A 23,928-nucleotide genomic window follows, 5' to 3' on the forward strand; every position below is an offset into this window, starting at 1 on the left:
CATTCTCATGGGGGGGGGTTTGATGAGTGATGGCCCCTCCCAGCAACTCTCTGCCATCAATGGTGGCCACATGCAGGGGAAAATCCAGCTGCAGAAGTTGGATTTGGTGCTCTTCTGCAAAGTTTCTCGAGAAGAAGTTGGCAGATGCCCCACTGTCAATTAAGGCGAGGACTGACAGGGGGTAGCCATTTGGGAGCGTCAGCGTGACTTCTAGAACCACTCCTGCTCTGGGAGGGGTGGGCTGGCTCTGCTCCTCTCTGTGCGGGTGGGCGGGCTGGGGCTGTTCACTGCTGACTGTGCCTGGCTGCTGCCCCTTGTCTCCTGCAGCCAGGCTGTCTCGTTTCCCTGCTGTGGTGCTACGTCAGTGGGGGAAGGTACAACCGTTCCCGCCTTTCCTTGCCACTCCCTGCGATGAGGGCAGTCTCTGACGCGATGCCGGGGGGAGTTGCAGAGAAAGCAATTCCCTCCTCTTCCCTCCTTGCGTTTTGGCGCCGCCGGGGTTTGAAAAGCCCGCGCGCGCGCTCCCCCGATCTCCATCGGTTCCGGCTCTGGGCTTGGTCTGGGCGGGTCTGGGGGCGGTCCCTGGGGTGGGTTTTGGTGGTGTGGTCTGTCCTGAGAGCGTGGGAACCAAGGTTTTGCTGCGCGCGTCGCTTGTTTGTCATACCATCTGGATTCCTGCCTCACCCCCACCGCTAGCGCCGCTTTGCTGAGCTGATCCATAGTCTGCGGTCTAGGACCTCTTGCCAGCTCATCCTTAACGTCTGCATGCAAACCTAGGTAGAAGGCTGATTTCACTGGCTCACTGTTCAGATCCCACCCCAGTTTGTGCACCAGCATGGTGAATTTCGCCCAGTAGTCTCTAACTGTCGATTTTCCTTGTGTTAGGTCATGAAGCTCCTGTTTAGTGGCCTCCATTTCACTGTCGCTAGCGTACATTAATTTTAAAGCTTCTAGAAATAAAGTTGCGTTCTTCATGCAAGGATTTTTTTGCGCGATGAGCGGTCTTACCCATTCCCGGGCGGCCCCCGTCAAATGCTCTATGATAAAGTAGACTCTGTGCGCGTCATCTGGGAATTCTGCTGCATGCAATTCCAGCGCATAATTTATCTCAGTCTCGAATCCGAGGTACTCCCTCGGGTCTCCGCTGAACTTGGTGACTAGGCTCTGTCCCCTTCTCACTTGGACTAGCTGCGGCTGGGGTGCCCCCCCACCTCTAGCGGCTTTCTCCTCTTCCAACTTTTTCTGCAGGTCTAATACCATCACCCTTAGCTGTTTCTCAGTCTCCTCTTTTGTCCTCACCTGGTCCACCAGCTTGTTCAGCTCCTCCTGCGCCCCTCGCGCTTCCTCCTGAGCGGCATGCAATTGCTGCTGTGCGTGCGCTGTGAGGGTCTGTAGCTCCTGCTTCGCTGCTTCAGCCTCCAGCCTCCAATGCTCAGCCTCTTGAGCGCTCATCGCTGCACTCCAAAGTAGCCAAAAAAGATTCGGGAGTTGCTGTCAGAGGGCCTGGTATGGCTACTCTAGAGTAACGACTCCAGCATGGTCTTTTAAGGCTTTTATTAAGTGCTGACTATTTACAGTGTTCAGAGCAGTAAAAATGCATCCTTAAGGTGAGGTGTCAGAACTCCCGAATGGCGATTGGCGCGTTTTCTTCCAGCACCACAACTTTGGCAGACCCAACCTCTTCCCCCTACGTTTGCGTCGCAATTCGGGAGTTGGGGGGATTGGCCTCCCCCCCGTGCGTCCAACTTCCTGTCCCACCTGAGGCATGGGCTCCACAACCCTGCCTGAGCCTCGGACACCACTTCCTGACTCTCCGCTGGAGGCAGAGCTCTCCTTACTCTCTCCAGCGCTTGGTGATGGGCTGGAACTTAAGATGGGAGGGACTTCCCTGTATCCCTTGTCCCTCACACCACCCAATTATCTGTTGTACCACAATGTTGAAGACAGTTTTCCCATTCCCAGCTCTAGGTTAGTAGGATGGGTTAATGGCTCTGCCCAAAGGCAGGCAGCAACCTTTTGGGAGGTGGGGTATCCATCCTGCAGTTCTGCTCCTGCTTTCGATCAAAGTGCAGCAAGCTCCCGCTGATTTCTCAGGTTCTTGCATTTTTATTCACTTTCTCTTGTCTTTCCAAATAGCTTACTGAATCCTTTTACTCAGTACTTCTCGGATTTAACTAAGTCTTCAGATTTAACTTTAGCTTCTTTGTGTCTTTAGTTTTCACAGAGCCCCCCCCACCCCACCCCTACCCCAGAATACATGGAATTTAACAAAAGCTTCTATATACCCCCCCCCCAATACATTAAGCTAAGGGAGAAAAGGAAATCCTTTCCACTACAGCAACAGCCCTTTAATATGCAAGGGAAAGGGAAAGGGATCTGAGAAACCTAGAGAAAGTGCAAGCCCAGCTTGATTGCTTTTGGCAAGAAAGCCATTTTTCCTCTTCCACCAAGCAGGAAAAATCTCTTTATCGGGGATTCCGTTCCAAAAGAGTCTCAACTCATTTACAAAAAACTGAAAGGAGAAGGAAGCAGAACCACCCCTTTCATATAGTGATCAGCCAGCCATCCCTGCCAATTCACATCAATGGCTGAAACCTCTCCTGCAGCGCCCACCCCACTGGAGTTTCTCCTGTTCCAGGGAGGCTAGTGGGGTTAGATACTTGGGGAGGGGGAAAGCACCCCTCCCTCCTCTGAGGCAGATACCAATTGAGAAAAGGAAAAGATGCAAGCAAGGGCTTTAAAAACTGCTTCCTTGCAATGTTCTGCATCCCATTAGTCCTTCTCAATCATCAGATGAAGAGGAATTCATGGAGTTCCAACCCTCCTTTCCCCCAATACTACCATTGAACAGGGTTTTTCAGGGGTCCATTCCCCCCTCTCAGCCTGCTCCTGCTCATACCCTATAGCTGTCTGAGGACACGCTCAATCAAATCAACCAGGCTATCCTGCAACAACTCTCAGCTCTTGCGTGCTCTTCACCTGCTCAAGCTAGACCTGCTGGCGAGGAATTTATGAGCTCAAAGACAGTGCTCAAAAGGTTCTCTCTCAGCTCAAGGCAACCTAATGTACATTGAGCTTTTTTCTACCAGACCTCAGTCTCGCCATTCCTTTGGTCGGGGAGAGGATTAGAATCCAATGACTCCTTTTACTAACATGGATCAATATGAGGATGAGTGGAGTGACACTCCATACACAAACACCAACAATTCTCACATTGGCTATTCCAAGAATCTCATTACATTCCTTTATTATGCAAAACTCCAGCTATCTTGAAGTTTAACACACACACCCCAATCATCTCCTGCTTCCACCCAAACAGTGGCACTTACAAAAGGAACCACAGCCTCCTATGTCTGGAGTTCCGGTTTCAGCTCCCTTCTTGAAGGTTAAAAAGGCTGAATGGGATTCAACCCTCCAGCATCAGAAAGCGGTAGCACTCGCTAAAAAGCTTAATACTATTTAGATTCTGATTTCATGGACTCCCTAAAACTGCCCAGCATAGCTCTACCTATTTCCATTTCAGTTTCTAAAGCTCTGCTTCTGCAGGAAGGGGACTCTCAGCTGAAGAACGCCACCTAGACTGCGCCATCCACAGGGCACACAAGGTCTCTGCCTTAGCCAGAAAAGTGGCTTGCACAGCATTGGTGTTTGCACATGCATCCTTAATGTAGGTGGGTGATCTTCTAGACAACCCTGCTCAAGATACGAGTCGCACCCGCCAAAGTTTACTCAAGCTACACTGTCCAGCTGCATTCATAGCAGATGTTACAATGGATACTACAATATGCCTCTCATGTCCTTGTAGCTGATGTGGTGGCCAGATGCACTCTGTGGCAGCTACACACTGGGAGGCAGATAAGCTCTCCATCACCCGCTATGTGGGTGACAAACTTCTTGGAGAAGTAACCCTGAATGACTCTCTAGAAATTGAATCCAGAGACAACACAAGATGCTGCTCACTGCCAAGACAGACAAGAAAGCCAACAGGAGATATTCTCCATATTCCTACAACCAGTTCTTTTGGTACTTCAGGCAACCAAGTGGAGAAAGAGACACTATATTGTATGCTGCTGCATGAAGAGCATGCATTTGAAGCCATCACCATATTATCTGATGTTCTACAGTGTTGAGGATAAATTTATTTAGTCAGACACGACTAAACAACAACAAATAGTTTGCAATGGTGAAACAACAACAGCAGTTATAAATATGCATTTACCTGTGAGCCTCTATGAAACTACTGTACTCAGAACCAGGGTCTAACTGTTCAACAGATGTTTGGATCTCTTTATGAACATTCACTATTTCTTCTGTTACAAGACTGGTGATCTGACTGTATTCTTCAAGGATACCTTTTCTGGAGAAAAGAAAAATACCATGTAAGTATGTCTAGAAAACCTTTTAGTAATTTATAAACTAAAAACATGAAGATATGGATGAATTCTTGTTTTTTAACTCTTCAGTAACTCCTTGGATAATTAAGTCTTATTAAATATGACATAAGGGACGCGGGTGGCGCTGTGGGTTAAACCACTGAGCCTAGGGCTTGCCGATCAGAAGGTCAGCGGTTCGAATCCCCGCGATGGGGTGAGTTCCCATTGCTCAGTCCCAGCTCCTGCCAACCTAGCAGTTCAAAAGCCCGTCAAAGTGTAAGTAGATAAATAGGTACCGCTACAAGCGGGAAGATAAACAACGTTTCCGTGTGCTGCTCTGGTTTGCCAGAAGCGGCTTTGTCATGCTGGTCACGACCTGGAAGCTGTACGCCGGCTCCCTCGGCCAATAATGTGAGATGAGCACCACAACCCCGGAGTCAGTCACGCCTGGACCTAATGGTCAGGGGTCCCTTTACCTTTACCTTAAATGTGGCATATGCTGCTTCATAATATAATGTCTTGGTATTGCAACCTTCTCAAGGCCTCCAAATGCTTTTTATAAGTAGGCTGTGACGAGCAAAAGTTCTCTCTCTTAGGGTACAGACATATGAACAAGAGGTGGGGGGGAAGCTACAGCGTGCAATCTGCTTCCCCTAACCTTCTGTGAAGATCACTGTCTGTGGATCAGATTCCGACACTCTCTCCCTCCCTCAGTGCTTCAGATGGGCTGTCTGCTTCCTGGCATGCTCATCCTATCAAACACTTGTTCAGATCTTAAAATGTTTTATTTTTTACAGTGGTTTTTAAAAGTTTTAGAAACAGTTCTGAAAGGGGAGGAAGTTATTTTACAGTGGACACAACAGCCAGACAATTAGGGCTTTGCACAGTTTGCTTCTGAAAAGGGACAGGGGGAATTCCATAATTGACACAGGAGCCATCCAATCAGCAATGTGACAAATCCAGTTTCTGCCAGGAACCAGATGAACAAGTTCCCTCAGAGCCCAGTCAGGGAAGGACAATCATGTGTCTACACTGTGCAACAGTGATCATGCTTCAACCACACACTCATCATTCAAGATACTGTACGTACATTGGTATGCAGCCTATCCACACCTGCATGGTACTTCAAAAGCTGGAAAGGAAGGTGAGAGCAACCCTGAAGCATAAGCAATTTCCCTTCTGCTCCTCCCTTTCCTTCTTTAGAACCACATGGGGAACAAGCAGATTGCAAGAAACATGCCATAGCAGCTGCTCCATGTTCCTCTTCTCATTTTCAAACCACCAACGAAGGGAAAGAGAGAAGTGAAGGAAACCACTATACCACCCTTCTTATCTCTTCTCCTCTGCCTGCTATTTCTGTTGAACTGCAGAAGGAAATGAAGATCCCCTTGAACCACACATCCTGATGGTAGCCATTTTTCTAGCATAATCTACCCTGCTCAGCAGAATATGAGAAACTTGCCTTAGGTTCAGCTGAGCAGGATGACTTAATAAAAATAAACGCTGAATAACTGAATTGCACCCTGCATGGTACAATATATTCACCGCTGCATGAAGCTTTTTCAAAGGTTTTGTTTAGAGTGAGATCAATCAATCAAAACATAAAACCTTTCTCTACTGGGTTGTCAAATATTCAGTACCATACCCATAAAATTGAGCAGGCTAAGGACAGATCCCAATCAAGAGTGATCTGGAAGTCCCAGCAACTGCAAGGAGGTTTCTGAAGAACCAAATGAGTATCAGACTGATTTGAGGCTACAGAACTAAACTATAAGAAGGTTATGTCCTTTTAAATAGGCCCATCTGCACAAGTCAAATAAGCAAAGATTTGCATCAGTGGGTAAATCCCATAGTATACATTTACAAGTAGAATAGACTTCCTCTCACACAACAGGACTTTCCTTTCCTTTCTTCTCACCCAGCAGCCTCCCGTGCTCCCTGCAAACCTGTGCTGAAGAATCCCCAGAAGAGGAAGTCCTATTGTGAGAGAGGAAATGTAGTCTACCTGTGGGATGGACACCATTGGATTTAATCCACTGGTACAAATTGCTCCCCATGAAATCCTAAGCACTGAACAGGTAAGAGCACGAAGACACAATTTCTATGCTTAGAGAAACAATGCTACTCACTACTGCCAAAACAAGAAAAAGAGCAAAAGTCACAAAATAAAGAACAGGGTCAGTTGCTTTGGGAATGGCAAATACGGGCTCCAATTTAACAATTTACAGCAAATTTAAAAATGCAACCCAGTATGTCTCAAAAGGCCCATTAATATTTTAGCAACCGTTTGAAGAGGGAGTAACCTGGTTTTAGAATATCTACAGAAGCTGTTGAGCTAAAAGGGGGGAAGCTACCCATAACCAAAATGCAACTCCATTTACCTTAAGAGTCTTTTTGTAAGATTATGCTGTCAAAAAAGGAAGACCGAGAGCGATTATGGCTATCCAACCCAATTAATAAAAACTGAACCGCCAACAATGACATGGAATGGAAAATATTGTTTACACACTTTTATAACGCCACTTTTCAGATCAAGCTTCTAATGCAACACTGTTTAAAGTCCCAACAACCAGCTTTCAGCTTCCAGCTATTTTATTTCTGCCACTTCTTGCGGGCATTTGCTGATTTTACCTCATCAGCAATTCAGACAAGTTGTTGTTGTTGTTTAGTCGTTTAGTCGTGTCCGACTCTTCGTGACCCCATGGACCATAGCACGCCAGGCACTCCTGTCTTGCACTGCCTCCCGTAGTTTGGTCAAACTCATGTTCGTAGCTTCGAGAACACTGTCCAACCATCTTGTCCTCTGTCGTCCCCTTCTCCTAGTGCCCTCAATCTTTCCCAACATCAGGGTCTTTTCCAAGGATTCTTCTCTTCTCATGAGGTGGCCAAAGTATTGGAGCCTCAGCTTAACAATCTGTCCTTCCAGGGAGCACTCAGGGCTGATTTCCTTAAGAATGGAGAGGTTTGATCTTCTTGCAGTCCATGGGACTCTCAAGAGTCTCCTCCAGCACCATAATTCAAAAGCATCAATTCTTCGGCGATCAGCCTTCTTTATGGTCCAGCTCTCACTTCCATACATACCTGGAGAAGGAACTGGCAAGCCACTCCAGTATCCCTGCCAAGAAAACTCCATGGACAAAGACAACAGGCATATTCAGACAAGTACCAGCAGAAAATAGAATCATCCATTAAAAGCCCATGAGAATAAAATTATCTTCTTCACTTGATACACACACACACACACACACACACACACACACACACACACACACACACAGTTGGTGCTGACTACTGTCCCTGGAGAGAATGTTGCACAACGAGAACTTCACCATTAGAAAGGCCATTTCTGTGCTGACTATTCAACTCTGAGGGCCGTGACACCAAGTGCATGGTCTTTGATACAAGCCCAGGTTGGCAGAAAGTATTCTCTCGGATACTCCCAACCATACAACGCTTTATAAAACCAGCACCTTAAATTCATGTTTCTATCCTTAGCTGCCACTGTAGAATTTTGGGAGTAGCTAACAGCAATGGATGCTATTTCAGGCTACCACTACTTACAAATAACAATGCAATGTGCCCAGGCAGCTGAAGTATGCATGCTTTTACAGTAAAAGAAAATGTGTCTTACAGTGCTTTAACCATTTCTTCTTGCATCTTCTGCAAGGAGTCAAGGAACAGAGGAAGTGTAGCGTCATAATACTGGTGCTGGTGTAACTGTGCTCCTTTCAGCGCCAACACATACTGATTGTGCAACATGTGGAGTTTCATAGTAGCTTTATCGTAACGTTCTTTGGCTTTTTCAGTCTCCTTTCCTGAAGGAAGAGCAATGGGAAGGAAAATCCTTAATTATATAGAGTTGCAATAAAAAAAAACTTAAGCAAAAGCCAGAGTTAACCACTTTTAACTACCATTGATTTCAATGGTGCAGGTATGCATATGCCATAACCCAGTTGCACTGAATTCAACAGAGCTTTACCATGATTAATTGTGAAGGGCTGCACCCTAAACTTTGCTCATGATTTCATTTCTAGCTAAATACACACATGGGCAGGGATCCAAAGAGATACTCAAGTACACCCTAGGTCACCTCCCTTCAAAAGCAGTTTCCCATGCAACTCACGGTGCCTGCAACTGAGAATCACAAGCCTAGAGAGATAGTTGCTTGGGTTTTTTGGGATCCAAGCCACCACTTCTATTTTCATATCTGCAATCTAATGCAAGCTATTGACCTATTGAGACCCTTAAGTTCTTATGTCAATTTCTAAAGGCTTTAAATTCAATTTCTTTACTTCAGCTTTCTGCCTTACCAGGGTGCAATGAGTTCCAATTAGTGCTAGAAACAGATTCATATAACTGCCAGCCTTTCAATTTTCAAAATGAAAGCAGGCTTTTCCTCTTTGCCTCAGAATGCCAAAGTACGATATATAATCTGTTGAACTGGGCACAAGCTATCCCAATTAGAGCTCTCTGAATGACCATTTTTAAAAGTTTAATATATTGCAAAAAAAAAAAAGCTTAAACTATGCACTCTTTATCCTTCTTTTCTTCCCATTTTTAACACTGACTTTTTTCGGAACAACTGTATTGGATGTTATGTTCCTATTTTGATTTTTTCTCTCATACAGCAGCAAAGCTGCCTGCATATTTTGTTCTCAGCTCTATGGTTGACAATATGAATTATACATTCATGAAGGATAAGGTATTATTACATTTAGTTAGCATTGGGCTAGAAAATCTCATAATGCAGTTACCTGAACATTTATTCTCATAATATACATTCATATCTCAAAGAAAGTGCTTTTATTCTGAGACGTCATTCAATTAATTGTTTTTGTCAAAGTTAACCATGACATAAATCATGATTCTCTACCCTATACAAAATAGCAATAGCAAGTAGTAAAATAGTGCAACCCTTTACAGGTTTACTAATAGGTAATAAATGTTAGCGTACAAAGGATTGCAGCATAAACAATTGTAATTGATTTATACAATAATATATTCTAAATACTTCTTAACAATCTAAGTAAGTAAGTCGTTTTATTACAGTCAATGACTGGTATCAGGATAAAATCACCAATTACAAAGTTTAAAATCTCAGAACAAACTAAAATAAATAAAATTACAGCAATTAAAATGTGGCATATAATGACCAGCACTCAGGACAGATGACATATGGTCATCCCTAGATCAGAAGGGTTCCCTTCTGACGGATAAATGACCAACTAGAACTGCTTTTTTATGTATATTTCTTAAATATGGATATCGGGACACAGCAGGGATTCCCTATTATAGGATTTAATGTAGAGTCAAACTCTCCCATCAGAGAGCATACTTTCACAACAGGAATTCTACAGCCATGTTTCTCACACCCTTCACCATGTGATCCCAACAATCTGCCTGTTCAAAAAGGTGTTTCATGACCCGTTGTCAAAACGTATCCAGTGAGGAGACCAGATACATCTCAGAGGGGAGAGCATTCCACAATCTGCCACCATCACAACGGAAGTCTTCTTGTGCCCTGCTTCCCCATAAACCTCACACTGCACAAAACTGAGAGCAGGGCCTCCTCCCCTGTAGATCTTGGCACCAGGCAGGTCTATATGGAATGAATAGCTCCTTCAGAAGACCTTTGAACTCCAGACCCCTGTTCAAAATTAATGCACACCCCAAACTGCTGGCAGCCATATCTTGGGCAGGTGAGTGTGCAGAATCTGTGCGAAATCTCCACATACAGCTGCATTTACACAGCACGCTGTTTTGTGGTCAGGTCTCTGCGCACTGGGCTACTAATCTATTACTAGTGTTAAAAAAGAACAACAATAGGCATCTCGGAACACTTCCTAAAACCAGTGAACTGAAAAGGTGACAGGAGCCTAGAGAAGCTGCTGTGGTTAGAAGCTCCCATATGCTTCCTACTTCTGCAGCTTCTACAATTACCACAGCAATTTTGATATTGAAAAAAGTACATCTGAGTATAATGGTACATGATCCATTCCCTACTTGGATTTTGCAACCATGTACTGTACCCATAAGTATTGTCTTTTGTCCCGTCCCCGTCCCCCGTCCCCCCCCCCAAGCTTACCCTATAGTTTGAAAACCACAGCCTGGAATATATACCTTAACATTTGAACATGCCTTCTCACAATGCTCAGCATAACAGCAATAATATGGCTTCACTAACTGTTTTGTCATTTGTGAGGCAACTGTTATTACAACGTCGCAAACAATGTTATTTGTACAATCTCAGAAGTATTAAAAAAAACCAGAAAGGTTTACATCCGTCTCTATTTTGCCCTAGAAGTAGTTTTGCCTTCTGCTTTTTAAATGTTTTAAAAGGCATTTAAATGCCATATACAGTAAATGAGGATCCTCCTAAATGTATTTTCAGAATTGGATGTGCATAGAGACTATTATCAGCATTAACCCACATTTCTAGCATAGTTTATTTAATTGTGCTGCGAACAGGTTTTCAACCATACAAGATAATCAATCATTTGACCATATTGTTGAACCTGGAGAGATAACGTCTCATTTGTGGATGCAGGGAAAAGTCTAAACCTAATTATATACCCAAGTACACCTACACTACATAATTAGTCCTGGCTTTCCAAGAGTGTAGGGGTCAAGGAGCACTAGCTTCTACAAAGAATTACAGTAATTCGCTGGGTCCTACAGACAGAAGTAATTACTTAAGAACAAGTTAGAAACTGGTTTAGATTTGTAGCACAGATATGCTCAGGTGTAATCCAAACAGCTGGTACATTTTGAAAAGAGGCAATACCCCCACAAAAATCCAGGAGCAGTACTGAGAAAGTAAGGAAAGTGATGAGGGACAAATGCTACAAAATAAACCAAGATTGGCTACAAGGGCAACTAAGTATGAAGACTAGTCACAAGCAAAAGTGATTTTACAAAGGGGAGAGTTTTGTAAAGTTTAGAAGCAATGGACTAAATTCTGGCACTGCAACTAATTTCTGGGAACTGCTGATTTTTCCACTATGCAAACAGAAGCAGCCATGTCCATATAACTTGCAGCACTGGTATAAATCCTCCAACATAAAAGGAACAAGAACACGTGCACGCACGCACACACACACACACAAATTTATCTATGCAGCATAAATATTTATCTAAATTGGGCAAAAATATTTCCACTTCATAAAATAGAAAGGGGGGTAATCAGAGAAATATCAGAAGAAATACTTTTCTTCAAAGTACCCTCATTGAACTAAGCAATTTTATATGAATATCCTAGAAGATACTACTTAGTATTCCTTTGAATGTCTTCTACAGTTGCACTTCCAATGCCCACATTTATTTTTAAGTAACATTTCAACTGGATCAAAGAGAGGAACAAATTCTGCTTGCAAAATATTTTTGGTCAGCTTTCATATTAGTCTTGACTGTGCCATATTAAAAAGAATCTCATTAATTGGACATTAAAATTGATCTTTATCTTACATGAGAACATCTCTGTCACTTTTCTCAACACCTAAACTTCAACATTTTAAAAAATGCCTTGGCCTCAATTAAAACCAGGAAGGAAATAACTAAAATCTTCCTTAAGTCAATAAATTGGATTAAATTTCCAGTCTGTTACGGTTTAAGTTCAGACATATCCATTTTATATGCATATTGATAATTTAAAATTAAATCCAGCAGTTATTCTGCTCTCCTTCCTGCAGTTATTTCACTGATCTTCTTGAACTACCTTCCGAGTTCCAGATTGTGTATATACCATTTATATTACTGTTTTCCTGGATGAATGGTGAAAAGAGGACTAATGTAGGGTGGAGAGAAGGACACAAACCATATGAGGATTGGATCAAGCCCAAATAACTTAATCCCTTCCCTCCTTGTGCCACTCAGATCTCACTCTCACTCACTCTCACCCTCCAGAAGCTAATGTAAGCGAAACCAAACAATCTAGTGCTTAATGTCCCATCTAAATTTGGACAGGATATTAGCAGCACTGTAGGCAGGCCAAAAAAGAAATAGATAATGCTCAAGACTGAGTGTCAAATAGCCAGGCTGACATAAACCTCAAGAATCATAAAACAACCACATTTTGTGCAGGCGTATTAGCATAATCTATAACACCCTTCCTAGCTCCATATTAACCTGAGAAGCCTGGAAAAGGCTCAAGCCACACTCAATGCCGCTCATTCCATAAGAGCATCAGTGTGCTCTGCCTATACCATGCACTCTGTTTTCTTTTCCAAAATTCCATGCACTCTGCGCTGTGCCAGGTCCACATGGTGGCATGCAACAATATCACATATTGTGGACAAAACCTGGCAGAAGAACTAAGACCATTAATTGTCCAACCTGCTGCACTTTTTATTGGAAACCAGCTGAAGTGCCAAAATACGCAGGATATAAAATGTTTTAAAACAGGGGTGGCTTTATATTCCCTTTGTATGTCAGACTTAGAACTGGACTGCAGTACAATGAGTAAAGCAAAGAGCATGTTTATTGTCACCTTCAGTGTTCTAAGTGCTGTAGTTTTACTTTTTTAATTTATTTTTTGCAACAAAGCTAAAGACAGGTGCACACATGTTCTATTTGTCAATAAAAGATGAAGAAAGTAAGAGATTCCTCTTTTGCTGTAAAATGGTTTCAAAAAATGTTCCAATTATAACTATTGCCAATTATAACTATTGTTGCTAATGTTTAATATAGTACACGGTTGTGTGCAATATGTCAGGCCACAAAGACCATTATAGAATTCCATTACACAACTTCAATATGTACAAGAAAGAACACTTGCAAAACTGTTCTAGCTATCAAGCTTGTGAGCAACCACACAAAGAGTGTGCAATATAGCTGCAGAAATATCTGGAGATTATCTTTTTAGTTACTGCTTTGAGTTACTGAAAATATTTTCAATAGTACATAACGCTCTTAGTCAAGGCCTTTTGAATGAAATGTGCTGGGCTACCAATAAATATTTATCAAGTCTCTTTTTTGGCAGTTTGTTTGATGGATAATTTCTGGGTTTTGTTCTGATTTTGCCACCACTTGCCCATTAAAACACTAACCCATGTCTGCAAGTTGCAGATTCATACCACAGTAGTATGAGGGCAGGTTAATTTGAAGAAGCTTGCACATTAAACCAATACCAAGTAAAGCCTGTCATAGACAGAAAAATAGAAAGAACACGATGTTAAACTTTCCAAGTTACAGACACAATGGGTGTGTTCACAAGCCACAGTAAACCAGATGACTCTTGTTTTGCTCCTCCTCACTAGTAAACTGGAGCACTGGAGCAGCAAACCACAATCCTCAGCTTAGTGTTGCACCCAAACTAGATTATTGTGGTTCGTTTCACTCAAGCAAACTAGGAATGGTAAGCCAAGAACAAACTTTCTGATCATGCACCCATGGAGTAAAACAAACCACAATCCCGGTTCAGATGCAACTATAAGCCAAGGGTTGAGGTTTGGAGAGAAGTGGGAGCAATCTGCACATTCATGCTAAACCATTCATTGTGGCTTGCTGTGACATTAGAATGTAATCAGTGGAACTGCAAGTCTGGAGTACTGTTTATACTAGTTCCTCTTTCTGCCTCCCTAACAAGGGCAATCCTATACATGTCTACTCAGCAATACACCCTACTGAATTCAATGGGATTTGTTCCTGGATAAGTGGCTGTAGGGTTGCAGCTTAATTCTTCTAAATTTTGCACTTGTCCCAAAAAGATGTTAGGTTCTAATGGAAACCAGATACAGACAGAATCTATTTTTACTGTTGGTAAATGTTCAAATGCCATTTAGCTATCATTCAACATCCAAGCCTATTTATTAACAACTTGTATCCTGATTTTCTAGTTCAAAACTTGAACTCAAGGGGGCAACATTAAACTTGAAGTATTGTATACTAAAAGAACAAACACACAGACCCCTCACCCCTACACAAAAGGAAAGCAGCCTGCAAAATAAATCCATATCTATGCGGAAGGAAACATGTCAAAACAAACATATTTTCATGTAATGACAGAATGCCATCAGATAAGAACAAGGACCAAGAGGATTTCCCAAGGTAAAGAGCTCTATGATTCCTGCCGTCCACACCTAAGATGGGGACAGAACACAGAAGAGAGTACATATTTATTACAAAAACTATTTCTCTAATAACTAATAGCAGTTCATTCAACTTCTGGTTAAAGGGTTAATTCAGTTTGCTGCCCATTACAATAATCGAATCTGTTATATTTTGACCCCAACTTGTCACCCTGAAGATCCTGAAGACAGTTGGTCAAACATAAAAATTGATGGGGTCACAGGAGCTGAAGGTTCATGATGGCAACCCCCCAGGTGTGCACACACCTGCAGGACCACTGTCCCTGAGCAACTCCACCCTCACTGGCACCTCCTCACCTCATCCCTGTTGTGATAAGGATCCCAGGAGCGTGCCAATGCCAATGCCTCTGCCACCCCACCCCTCACAAACTACTACCATCACGGGGCAACTCTTGAAACTTGCTGTCAGATCATGTTAAACCACTCCTGCTGCCAGAGGTTGCTGCATCACATGAAATTAGAAAAGTCTGCTCCTAAAAGTGAGCAGAACAGCATATTAGCTTTGGTCCAATGCAGACAACAGACAACTACTAAAGAATGTGTGGACATATTTGGCAAAACAGGCTGCAACTTCAAAAATGTGTCCACAAAAATGTTACCTACAACTTAGTAGCTTTCTGTAACTCCTCTGAAGGAGTTTCTGAATTTTTGAATAATCAAGACATTTCCCTTTCAAAAATGTCCTGTTAGAAGTGATTGATCTACAGATGTTTAAAGTATTGCTGTCATAACTGCTACACATTATTCCAAACTAATCATTTAAATACTTCACTTGTTTGTACTTCTGAGGCATTTATTAAAAATGCCAGTTACAGCACCACACTGGGAAGTTAATACAATTACTTGAGACCATTACTTCAAAACCCCTTTTTCAAAGTCACTCCTTCAGTACAACATCCCTAGTAAGATCATCAAATTAGTTGGATATTAAAATGCACTGATTTGTGTCCTTATCAAGAGATTCAGATAACTCTGCAAAACACACTCATACTTGTGATTGTTTGTTGACATGCTGTATTTCTGATTTGGATAAAGTAGTACAGTAATGGGTAATTCCTAGGTGACCAATGTAACATTTGCCAGCTTCCTTTAATAATATTAGCTAAAACACAAAATATTATGTTTGTTACTTGGATGAGTGGATTCTCTAAAAGCATGAATTAAAAAAATCCATCTGAAGCAATACAGTGGGCCTTCTGGATACGAATTTAATTTGTTCCGGGGGTCTGTGCGCACTCCGAAAAATCCGTATCCAGAGACGCTGTTTCTGCGCATGCATGCAGCGTGATAAAGTGCTTCTGCGCATGTGCGAGTTTGCCGCTTTCGCAACCCGAAGCTTACATTACTCGAGAGTAATGTAACCCAAGGGTCTACTGTATACATAAAATATCATTAGCAAGTGTCAAACATGGTAATTTTTATTGAAAACTGTGGTAATGGTGTTTTCTGGCAAATGACCTGTGATCAATGTAGCATTTCATTGATAGGCACCCACAAATATATGACTCCAGAGTAAGACTTTCTGTGTTACTATGCATTCACAAGTTGGAGGTCAGCATCAAGTCAATGTGTGATGTTGAAATACCTACAGGATTTTTAATGTCTTCTTTTTTAAGATACTTATACAATAATAGTAAGGGCAATTCTACATTAAGCTAAACACATAATTTAGAAGGACCGTATTTCTTTTTTAGGTGCAGTTAAGGAGCTGTGCGGGTCACCATTTGAAATATAAGAGACTATAGAAAAAGCTGAAACAGTTGCAACGGACAAGAGAGGCTGTCTAGGATTGCCTGTGGGATGGGATACAGCTGTATTCCACGATGATTCCAACTATTCTAGCCAATTACTTAACCACTATTTTTTCCTGTTTCTATTAAGGTCATATTACACAGGTTGTTTCGAGTGTTTCATGAAAGGGTCACAGCAGATACAAACAGTGGTACTATTTATCATTAAGAACCTACCTTTAGACAAAGCTTCCTTATACTTCTCTTTTGCAGAATTTACTTCCTTAATTAATTGTCTATAAGTAGATTTTATTTTTTCCAATTCTGTTTTTGTAACCTAAGAATAAAAAACAAACAAACAGGAGATGAGTGAGGACACTCTTTGGAGAGAGAAAAGGTATTTCAGCCATGTGCTGAAAGGATGCACAGCCTGTCCTAAACAATCAGACACAGCAATTCACACTCAAACATTACTATTCCTTAAGTGGAGCGCTACCAAGCAGAAGTATTTGGGCAGCTTCAACATACTAGCATTTGAGCTGAACCTTGAATTATATTTTTGAGAGAATAAGGCACAGGGTTCAAATTATTATTCTATTCCAGTAAAAGTGCTCAATATAAGGTGACATTCTCTCAGAAATCCACCAATGCCTTTGATCACAAAGCAGTGATGGGTGATTTGGATTGCTAAATTTGTTCTACAAACTAAAAAAAATCAGAATAATGATTGAATGAGATACCTTGAACATCTCTGCCTCAATTTGCTGGTAAACACCTATGTAACTCTTCTTGATTTGCTGCTTATCTTTGATCATCATGGTCAGTCTATGTAATGGCCCAGCATTCAAGTCTTCTGCATGCGTTTTCATGATCTTGCTAAGCTGTTCTGTTTGCTGCACAATGAGCAGCCAGGACTTGAGAAAACAAGAGATGAGAGCTTATTTGTTATTGGCTTAAAAACAAAATTAATTGTCTGATATTAGATTTGTAGTAGTATGTAGTACTAGATACATAGCAATAAAAATCACTGTTCAGTAGGAATAAAAACATGTGACTACATTTGTGGATTCTACACGCAGAATGGTCACTTGACAATACACAAAATTGGTGTCATATTGCAAACACTTACCAGTTTCAGGAAATAAACACATTGAAAGGAAATCATTCTACTATTGAATTCCTGCAGACCATGGGGCCAGACACTGTCTCTTAGCCTAACCTACCTCACAGGGTTGTTGTGAGGATAAAATGGGGAGGATGTAAACCATATAAGCTATCTTGAGCTTCTTAGAGGACAAGAGGGCTAGAAATGTAGCAATAAATGAATAACTGAAAAGTTTGAAGTGCAAATTATTACAGTTTAGATTTAGAAGACGACAGCAGGCACAATAGGCTACATTCACAGCATAATTCTATTCATGTTTACTCAGATGTATATCCTACTGAGTCCAACAGGACTTACTCTAAGGTAAATGGGTATAGGAATGCAGCTTCAAACTACAGAATAAAATTATTATGAAATAGAATTTAGAGCCTGAATTTAAATTGGCCTGATACATGTTTTGAATAGAAAATAACAACTTTTTTCCTCCCAAGAATCTTTGGGTCCTAAAATGATTTATCTATTAATTTAATAAAACTGTAATTGAAGAACAGAGATTGCAACAGTGATAATAAATAAAATCTGCAGCAAGTGCAATTAATGTTCCAAATAGACCCCCAAAGGTAGCTGAACAGAAAAAGCGAAGGAGATATTATAATGAAACTATCATTCTTACAAGGGAAAGAAGCCACACTACTAATGCTCAACTTTGAATGTGACTAAAAGTGCTTCTATTTATCCACTAAACTGATTTATATTGCTAATAAACCCAACTAAAGCAACGTGCAGTTCTTATTCCAATGCATATTATTAACATGTTATTTCATTTTACGTTTTTGTGAGCTGCATTTCATTAATGCCTTGAGAAGATGAATCTGCATTAGAAAAAGACCACATGGTTCACAAGCTGATGTCAAGACAAACCAGCCTACTCTGTTAGTAGCTCAAGTACACAGGTATCAAAACCAACACAATTCAATCAATGCCACAATAGGTACAGCATACCTGCAAACTGTGTTATATCTACTGCTTTTAGAACATTTATCCTGTAACGTAAAAGGTAAAGGTAAATTTATCCTGTAAGTTGGGATGGGGGGGGGGTATTAATCTCCACTCTTGCAGAATGGTAAATGTAATACAGGATGGGGAAAGCTACAGGACACAGCAAATGGAAGAGACCAGAGAGGTCCAATTACGCCATAATAACATAAAGTAAGAACAGTCTGCTTTATCAGGCCAATGGCTATCCTATCTAATTCATCATCTTGTTCTCACAATGGCCAACTAGCTGGTGGTGGAAGTCCCATAAGCAGGACATGAATGCAACAACATACTGCCCACCTGTGATTTCTAGCAACTGATATTCAGAGATATACTGCCTCTGGCAGTGGAGGCAGAGCATAGCCCTTGTGGCTAGTAGTCACTGTAATGATTTTCCAAAGATATGGAAAGCAGAGACTGAGAGACAACTGACAGCAAGAGAATGCAAACCCATTGTTCTGGGCTACAGTGAGAATGTCTGCTAGGAAATATATGTATGTGTGTGTGTGTGTGTGTGCGACTTCAATTCAGAGATTGCCAACCTGATCAGTCTCACCACAAAAACGTCGTCCCCCCCCAAAAAAACCTTTAGTTTAACACCACCCAAACATACATTGAAATCCTAAGGATGGTTATACAAGTCCAGCCAGTCAATAGTACTTATCTCCAGATAAGTATGATTAGGACTGCAGCCTTAAACATTATTACACCTCTTGGTCATAAAATTTACTATTTGCAAATCAAATACATGAAAGTGTGACCAATTCAAATTCCACATTTTTCTTACCTTAGATACATTACTAACATAATCCAGTTGTGAAGTACTCTCTTTATCAACCTGATTGCAAAGATTCTGTAAAGTGGATGCATACTCCTTGTCACTTTTTATTCTCATGGCCATAAATTTCTTCACCGTTTCTAGTAGCCGTAATTCCCAATCTTGCAGTTTCACCAATGCTTCATGAGAATACTTCAGGTCACTTCCAAACCCCATCTTTTATAAGGCACTAGATTTTCAAGGGCCACTAAGTGAGAGATTCTTCTGGTCAACACATCTGCAGACAGAACAAGACTAATGAGAAAGATGTCAAAAGCAGAACCTATTAATGCTATATTTCCATGCCAATGATTCTGTGTCTCACTAAGACACTTAAAACAAGAAGTAAGCTCAACTACACTCTAGAAGAGAGGCAGTTTGTGACTTTGAAAGTGTTTAAATTATCAAATTAGGTCTTCTCCTGTCCACAACCATCACCCACCCCTGCCAGCTCCTTCTACAAACACACATGGACTGACTGGAAAATGCCACCAAATGCCCCAAAATTGCTTTGTGTAAGCCGCCTGTCATCAGGAATACATTCTGAGTCCAGCTGGCTTTGAGTGCAACAAAGGTACACTATTCCAGAGCCATTTAGAAGTCTTTGAGCTGTTAGAAAGCCAGAACCAATAATGTTATTAGACTACATACTTAAAAGTATGGACCATTCCCAAAGATCGGGGAAAGCAAACAGTTTGTAGCATTCAAAAATGCTAGCTGGTCAAGCTTTCTCACATCTTAGCGAAAATCAAATGTTGAAGGATGTTTCTTTAAAACATATCACAACAGACAACAAAATTATGCAACTTCTATTGCTGGAATAATTTCAATCTTAATGATAAACTACTTCTCAAATTAGAGTATTTAATAAATTAAAAAATTTCAGAATAATTTCATAGTTGCATAGTAATATATTCCTCACAATGTGCTATATTTAGGATTTGCATGCTGTTGTTTTTAAAACAACAAACTTGTGCACAATTATATCAGCCCCAATTTATTACATATAGTTTATAAGAAGTTTAAAGTTCACTGAAAGGAGGAAGCATACATTTAAAAGGAAGCACAAATATCTGTATCAGCAGCAGGAGTGAAAAAGCTGAAGTAAAATGAGACAGGAGGTCTAGTTAGGACATAACCTCAAAGCATTTGCTGGGAAATTCTAATTTTTAACCACTGCTGGTAAGTGCCCTAGATAGGACATACCAGAAAAGAATGAAAATGACACAGACAGAAAGAGAACAAAATTTAAGATACGTACCTTTAAAAAAAAATTCTTCCCACAAATTTATTTTACAACACTTGTGCCGTAGTCCTTCGTCCAGCACTTTCAATTCCCTGTTCCAGTTATCCCGTCTATTAAAAAAAAAAAAATACAGTACTGTATGATCTAGTTTGCCCACAACACTAAAGGAAACATCATGAATCCTGAAGTGGCAGCCTGTGCACCAGACACTGCACTATCAGGTCTTCATGTCAGCAGAAAGAAATAAAGTAGTTATGCCTGATCACTCACACCATCTCCAAAAAGGTTCTTTGCCGACTTTCCTCGGATTGGGAATCCTGTTGCTAAGGCCACCAAACCCTCCCTCTGTTCTACCAGACTTGCTGCTGCTCCCTGACATACCTCTGGCTCCTCCAGGGAGCCTTACTTTTTGCTCAACACACCTGCGTATTCTTTGGCCTGATCGCTTGCAGGGACCAAAACATAAAAGAGAAGCACTCACACCAACTTGCAAAACTTCATAATCACAAAGATCTGCACACTATTAACAAAGACCCATGAAATTCACTTGCTTCCATTTGTGTCAATATAACTATGTAAGTACATAAAAGCCACAGTTGCTCTGTCTCTCTGACCACAACAGTTCATATCCTTTACAACTGACTGTCAAATATTGAAGTCAATAGCATTGTGACAGAATTCTATAGTAGATAAAAACAGCAAACAATATAAATCCAAGATGTACATTCCTGAAAATTGCAGGAAAAAACCACCCACATTTCTCAGCAGACTCAGTGTTGACCAGGGATGAAACACAAACAGTATAAAGCAAATTCTTCGATGTTTGGAAGTGCCCCATCTGTATAACTCATGACAAAAGTACCTTTGCTAAAGACTCCTGCGTAAATTTAGCAGACATGGAGCAAGAGAAGAGGTCTTCTTATGAATCAGTAACTGGTTAAGAAACAGAAAGGAGAGAGTAGGAATAAATGACTGGTTCTTTCAATGCAGGGACATAGAAAGCGCAATCCTGCAAGGATCAGTATTGTGATCTGTGCCTTTTTTGCTTTTTCCCTGAATGATTTAAAGCAGGCATCCCCAGACGTCAGCCCTCCAGATGTTTTGGACTACAATCCCCATCTTCCCCAACCACTGGTCCTGTTAGCTAGGGATCATGGGAGTTGTAGGCCAAAACATCTGGAGGGCTGCAGTTTGGGGATGCCTGATTTAGAGCTTGGGTTGAGGAGTAAGATAGCCAGGTTTGCTAATGACGCCCAATTGTCCAATATGATTAAAACAAAAGTTGCAGTTGGCAAAGGGCACTTCTAGCCACTGAGACTACCTGAGCCTCTAGTGACAGAGCTGGATCACCCCATATATCTGTAGACAATAGAATTGCGTGTTTTAACATCTCATGATATTGCATTGTTTTTATAGTTAGCAGTATTTGAACTTCTTTGTGATCACCAGATTCCTCTTATGGTTAGAATACTTTGTATAACACAGTACTGTGATTATTAACCCAGAACAAATAAAATATTTCATTTTTCCTGGTGTCAACAAAGATGGATTTAGTTGCCACTTGCAATCTCACAACTGCACAAAACAGAAATGGGAGCATCAAATGAAAAGGTTTGCTTCAATAAATAATAAAACAAAATAGTGTCTGAACAATTAGACTTCAAGTATTACTGGAGAAATTAACCCCCTATTACATATGACCAAAACAATGAATTACTACAATTCTACAAAATTATGAACTAATTTTTTAAAAATATTATAGTGACAGATAAAGGCAAAGTCCCGTTTTCTGTCAATACTCAAGAACACACTCTTTTATTCTCAGTTTTATGCAACCTGGCTTCTAATAATTCATATTTGACTATGCATATAAACTGCCCTATATTTAAAGTTCTAACATAGGGTTTCTTGTCATAATCTCTTCTAGTCACTCATATTTTTCCTAGCTGAAGCGGCATGAATAAACTGCTAACTAATTAAAGCATCATCTTATATATTAAAAATGCTATAGGTGTAACTGTTCTCTTATTCACAATTTGGGTATAGCAGTCAGTCAACATAAGCACCCATAAATATACATAATGTACTCTAGAATACCGTTATTACAGCCTCAACTAAGTCAGAAGTTAGAAATGCCAAACTATGATAGTCTATAAAAAACTGCCTGCTATTGCTTTTATAGACCTTGGCATGGATCCAGACTTTGCTCCTTTCAGTAGGAGCATTCTGAGAAGAAGACCCCATTTCATTTCATTTCAATCCAGGCCTCTATGCTGCTGTTGTGGAGTCACTGTGCCTTTTATGATCCAAATGCATAATGGAGCACTATCCCAGCACTGTACAGATCAACAATGTACTGGATATATATGTTGTAAGGCTGTGTGATCAAATAGAAGTCCCGTTATCAGAGTTCTTTGAAAGTGTCAACAAGTATGTGGATAGGGATGGATACTTGAGACTTGCAAAAAGTTTTTTACAAAGTACCTCACTAGATTCCTGTCTAAACCTAAATCATGAAATGAGAGGCAAAGTGGAATATTACATTTGTTTAATTTATTCTCTTTTTATGGCATCAATTTAGCTGTTATTCCAAAGTGTTAATCTTTAATGCTATCTCTACTTTGGGGAGTGGGGTTGGGTAGGTAATGATGTTATCGTTTATTCAGTTCTGCTATATTTGAAAATCAATAAAATATGGTTTAAAATAGAGAAGAGGTCCTCTGTTGGTTAAGCAGCAGGAAACAGAACAGGAATAAATGGGCAGACATCCAAATGGAGGGATGTAGAATGTGGAGTCCCACAAGCATCAGTATTGGGACCTGTGTTTTTTAACTCGCTCATAAACAATCTAGAGTTAGGTGTTCTAGTTTGCTGATGATACTAAATTAATCAGCACCCTTAACAAACTGCAGTTCCCAGGAGTCTTTGGCAGACACCACGACTGTTTGAAATGGTATGATACTGCTTTAAATGTATAGTGCAGATGCAGCCTTAGCTTAGAAGCAGAGATCTGAAATAACCTTTTGTCTGTGCATGCAGTTCCTTTGCTCCTCACAAGCCACAATTAAACCAGGAAGTCTCTAATTAAACCAAAACTTCCCCATTTCATTCAAACCAGGAAACTATAGTTACCTGCTTCAGCAAAAGCTGGGAACATACACCAACTTCAAACCATGATGTGAGGAGCAAAGGGCACCTCAAAGTGTCCTAACAAGCTCATAGGCTTAACATTACATATTTTGTAGGAAATAATGTAGCTGGTGCCTGTTGTCTTTGTCCATGGAGTTTTCTTGGCAGGGATACTGGAGTGGCTTGCCAGTTCCTTCTCCAGGTGGATCACGTTTAGTCAAAACTCTCCACTATGACCTGTCCATCTTGGGTGGCCCTGCATGGCATAGCTCATAGCTTCTCTGAGTTATTCAAGCCCCTTCGCCACGACAAGGCATTGATCCATGAAGGGGATCAAGAAGACATCAAGAAGAGGTGGCAAGAATACACAGAGGAATTATACCAGAAAGATATGGAGGTCTCGTA

General features: G+C 41.0%; 1 protein-coding gene across 7 annotated transcripts in view; it reads right to left on the reverse strand.

Moving 5' to 3' along the window:
• The window catches only part of FER (FER tyrosine kinase), a 163,427-nt gene that overhangs the window by 132,088 nt on the left and 7,411 nt on the right, over nt 1-23,928 (reverse strand). For 3 of the 7 annotated variants that reach the window (XM_035100139.3, XM_035100138.3, XM_088652961.1), the window contains 7 exons: nt 21,257-21,327; nt 20,410-20,504; nt 19,119-19,386; nt 16,929-17,102; nt 16,426-16,525; nt 8,005-8,188; nt 4,220-4,357 (listed from right to left, as the gene is read on the reverse strand). In XM_035100139.3, the coding sequence (XP_034956030.3) occupies nt 4,220-4,357; nt 8,005-8,188; nt 16,426-16,525; nt 16,929-17,102; nt 19,119-19,325 (803 nt within the window). In that variant the 5' untranslated portion in view covers nt 19,326-19,386; nt 20,410-20,504; nt 21,257-21,327. Of the gene's footprint in view, nt 1-4,219; nt 4,358-8,004; nt 8,189-16,425; nt 16,526-16,928; nt 17,103-19,118; nt 19,387-20,409; nt 20,505-21,150; nt 21,328-23,928 lie in introns of those variants that run through there. The other 4 variants (XM_088652964.1, XM_088652960.1, XM_088652963.1 and 1 more) reach the window with 2 other exon arrangements.

The sequence above is a fragment of the Zootoca vivipara genome, chromosome 10, assembly GCF_965207765.1.
Source record: "Zootoca vivipara chromosome 10, rZooViv2.hap1.1, whole genome shotgun sequence".
NCBI classification, from domain to species: Eukaryota; Metazoa; Chordata; class Lepidosauria; order Squamata; family Lacertidae; genus Zootoca; species Zootoca vivipara.